The sequence below is a fragment of the Frankliniella occidentalis genome, unplaced genomic scaffold (genome assembly GCF_000697945.3).
Source record: "Frankliniella occidentalis isolate FOCC.00 unplaced genomic scaffold, Focc_3.1 Scaffold51, whole genome shotgun sequence".
Classification (NCBI taxonomy): Eukaryota; Metazoa; Arthropoda; class Insecta; order Thysanoptera; family Thripidae; genus Frankliniella; species Frankliniella occidentalis.
Window position 1 is genome coordinate 1134131 of NW_026267181.1, and position 2613 is coordinate 1136743.

General features: G+C 58.9%; 1 protein-coding gene across 1 annotated transcript in view; it reads right to left on the reverse strand.

Moving 5' to 3' along the window:
• Positions 1 to 699: 699 nt before the first annotated feature.
• Positions 700 to 2613, reverse strand: part of LOC127749402 (uncharacterized) — an 11068-nt gene continuing 9154 nt past the window's right edge. Inside the window, exon 5 of the mRNA XM_052267417.1 lies at positions 700 to 889. Within this exon, the coding sequence (XP_052123377.1) occupies positions 700 to 889 (190 nt within the window). The remainder of the gene's footprint in view (positions 890 to 2613) is intronic.

A 2613-nucleotide genomic window follows, 5' to 3' on the forward strand; every position in this document is an offset into this window, starting at 1 on the left:
CCCTCAGCATTTGCATGTCGCAGAAAGCATACGACATGGCGAAGTCGATCGGATGAAACCGAGGGCGGGGCACAGAGAATAAGCAAGAAGGGCAAGCCATGATGTGCACACCAGAAGACGAACCGAAGGAATGACTGATGGGCGCGAGAGCCCTTCTTGTATACGTGCGTTCCGCCGCTCGAGGCGCCACCTATCGGGCGGTGTCGGAAATAATAATATTGAACGTGTCTCAACGTGTGTTGGACATCCGCGTGCCTGCCGCGCCGAGCGCCTGCCGCGCCGCAACCCGCCCACACAGCTGCTGACTGGGTTGCCTACCTGCCAGTGGCCCTCGAGCGCGTAGCGTCCGCTAGGCTCGCCTCAGCTCACTCACGGCGTGCCGTGAGTGCGCCCATAGGCTCTAGACCCAGGGTGAGAACCTCGTGGTCTTCACCCTGGTGACGCACATGAAGGCCCTGGCGGTGGAGGGATCGTAGCCATGCCTTGGCTGTGTGCACGGCGAGGAGGGAGGGGAGCGCGGTCCCCCCAACCCAAGCCAGCCGGCAACAGAGCTTCGACTCTGGTCGGCCCGCTGCGCGGCGGGCAGTCGGGGGCAGTCGCGGGGGTGAGGCGGGGAAGGGGAAGGGTTCTCGTGGGGCGCGCGGGGTTGGAGGGGGGCAGCGCGGCTCGGCTGGCGGGCCAGACAGCCGGCGCGTCTCGTCATTGTTCTTCTGAGTCTGCTATCGTGCGGACGCCAGAGAGCTTGTGATCTTCTGTGTGTTTGCCGCTGCCGCTCGCCATGGATTTGATCAGAGAGTACGCCAGCGAGTCGTCGAGCAGCGACAGCGAGTCTTCGACCAGCTCTTCGTCGACCAGCTCCTCGTCGAGCACGTCATCCATCATGCTCCACCTGCTCGAATTCAAGCTCCAGCACAACGTCAAGCGTGACATCGAGCTCCCCTGTGGGGAGAAGCTTCAGCGGGGATACGATCTGCCTCGTCCACAGTTCGTTAGTGCGCGAAATCGACGCCATGGACGTAAGTACCTCAAATGCTTGTGTGAGGACACTGTTTTGCGCATGAATTTGAATAAAAACCAATGTCCTCAAAAACAGTTCTATGTCGAGACAATGTTCAAAATGCGATGTAAGCCACGGTAATGCGTTACCGTGTGGCTCTCTCTAAGATCTCTCTCCGCGAAAAGAACACGAAATGACATAGAGCTGTTTTATTTCAGTCGATCATCAACCGCGTAGCCGCCCAATGCGGCACGACTCGCGACATTTTGCTGCCCAATGCAGCCGGTTTGTATTTTAAAGGGTGAGTCCAATGTGTGCTTAAGCGAGAAATCGCTCTGTCCTTCCCTGTTTTTTAAAGTGCACTCGGCATGATTTGCCTTGCTGCAGCTGTAAATATCACGCTTGCATGCTTTTGAGGTTAATGCGTGTTGAATCCTGTCTGACGCGTCGGCCGCACCGCGAGACGCGGCCGGGGCCGAGGGCGCGGGGAGAGGAGGGAGAGGGAGGGGTCGTCGCCAGTCGTCGCCAGGCGCGGCCTTAGACAGGCGAGGGGACGGGTGGAGGGGGAAGGCTGTTTGCCGCGCGCTGTGCTGTTGCTGTTGCTACGCCGGGGGACCGTCCGTCAACAGGGGTCGAGTGTAAATTTGTGGCTATGCGTGCGCGCGGTGTGTGCGCGCGTGTGTGTGTGTGTGTGTGTATGGGTGTGTGTGTGTGTGTGTGTGTGCGCACGCAGGGCTTGAGGGAAACAGTAAAACTTCCACGCGACGGTAGCCCGCTAGGCCTCCAGCCCTTAGCCCAGGACGGGGAAGCTGAAGTCCGCATGCCGCCAGCTCCTGGCCCAACTCTGAGATCCAGAACCCCGTCAGGGGCAGGAATAGGAGCCTAGGGGAGGGGGAGGGTAGGGGTCAAGACAGCCGCATGGGCGCACGGGGCTTTAGCTCAAGGGCGATGGGGTAGGCAGACGCAAAGTTTGTGCAACTGTGATTAATATGTGTTTGTGACCAATCTTTTCCAGCCGATCAGCGGTGACGTTCCACAGGCGGAGGGAGCATCAGGGGTGCCCCATGAACAGCTGCTGGTGCGCGATGTCTCCTTCGGGACGGAGGCATGCGATGGAGTAAGTGTACACTAAGTAAGAAACCGTACAGGGTTTATCTAACCACTGTGTTTCCTCTAACGCGTGCTTATCTTTTCAGTTCGAAGTTGAGGAGCACCCGCTGGAGCTCCCGCTGGACATGCCAACGCTCAACGTCTTTGGACGCCTGGGCGTGGTAGTTGAGGGGGACCCCCAATTGTTGTTGAGGAGGAGGTGGAAGGATGGCCTGCGGTAGCAGAACCCGCACAACAACCCGCACCACAACCCGCCGCTGACCCACCAGCAGACGTAGAGGCTGCAGCTGAGCCCCTCCCCATACAGTGAGTGAATCTCCCCCCCCCCCTTTCCCCTGTCCATTTCACTGATACAAGGTAGATGTACGCCAGACCACGTCTCGCGTAACAGGCTTCGCGATATCTCACGAAACACTGTTACGCTACGACGCGCCTGGCATACATCTACCTTGGCCTGCGGCGCTGACACCCGAGTCGGGTAGAGCAAAAATGTACTCAAAGATTCG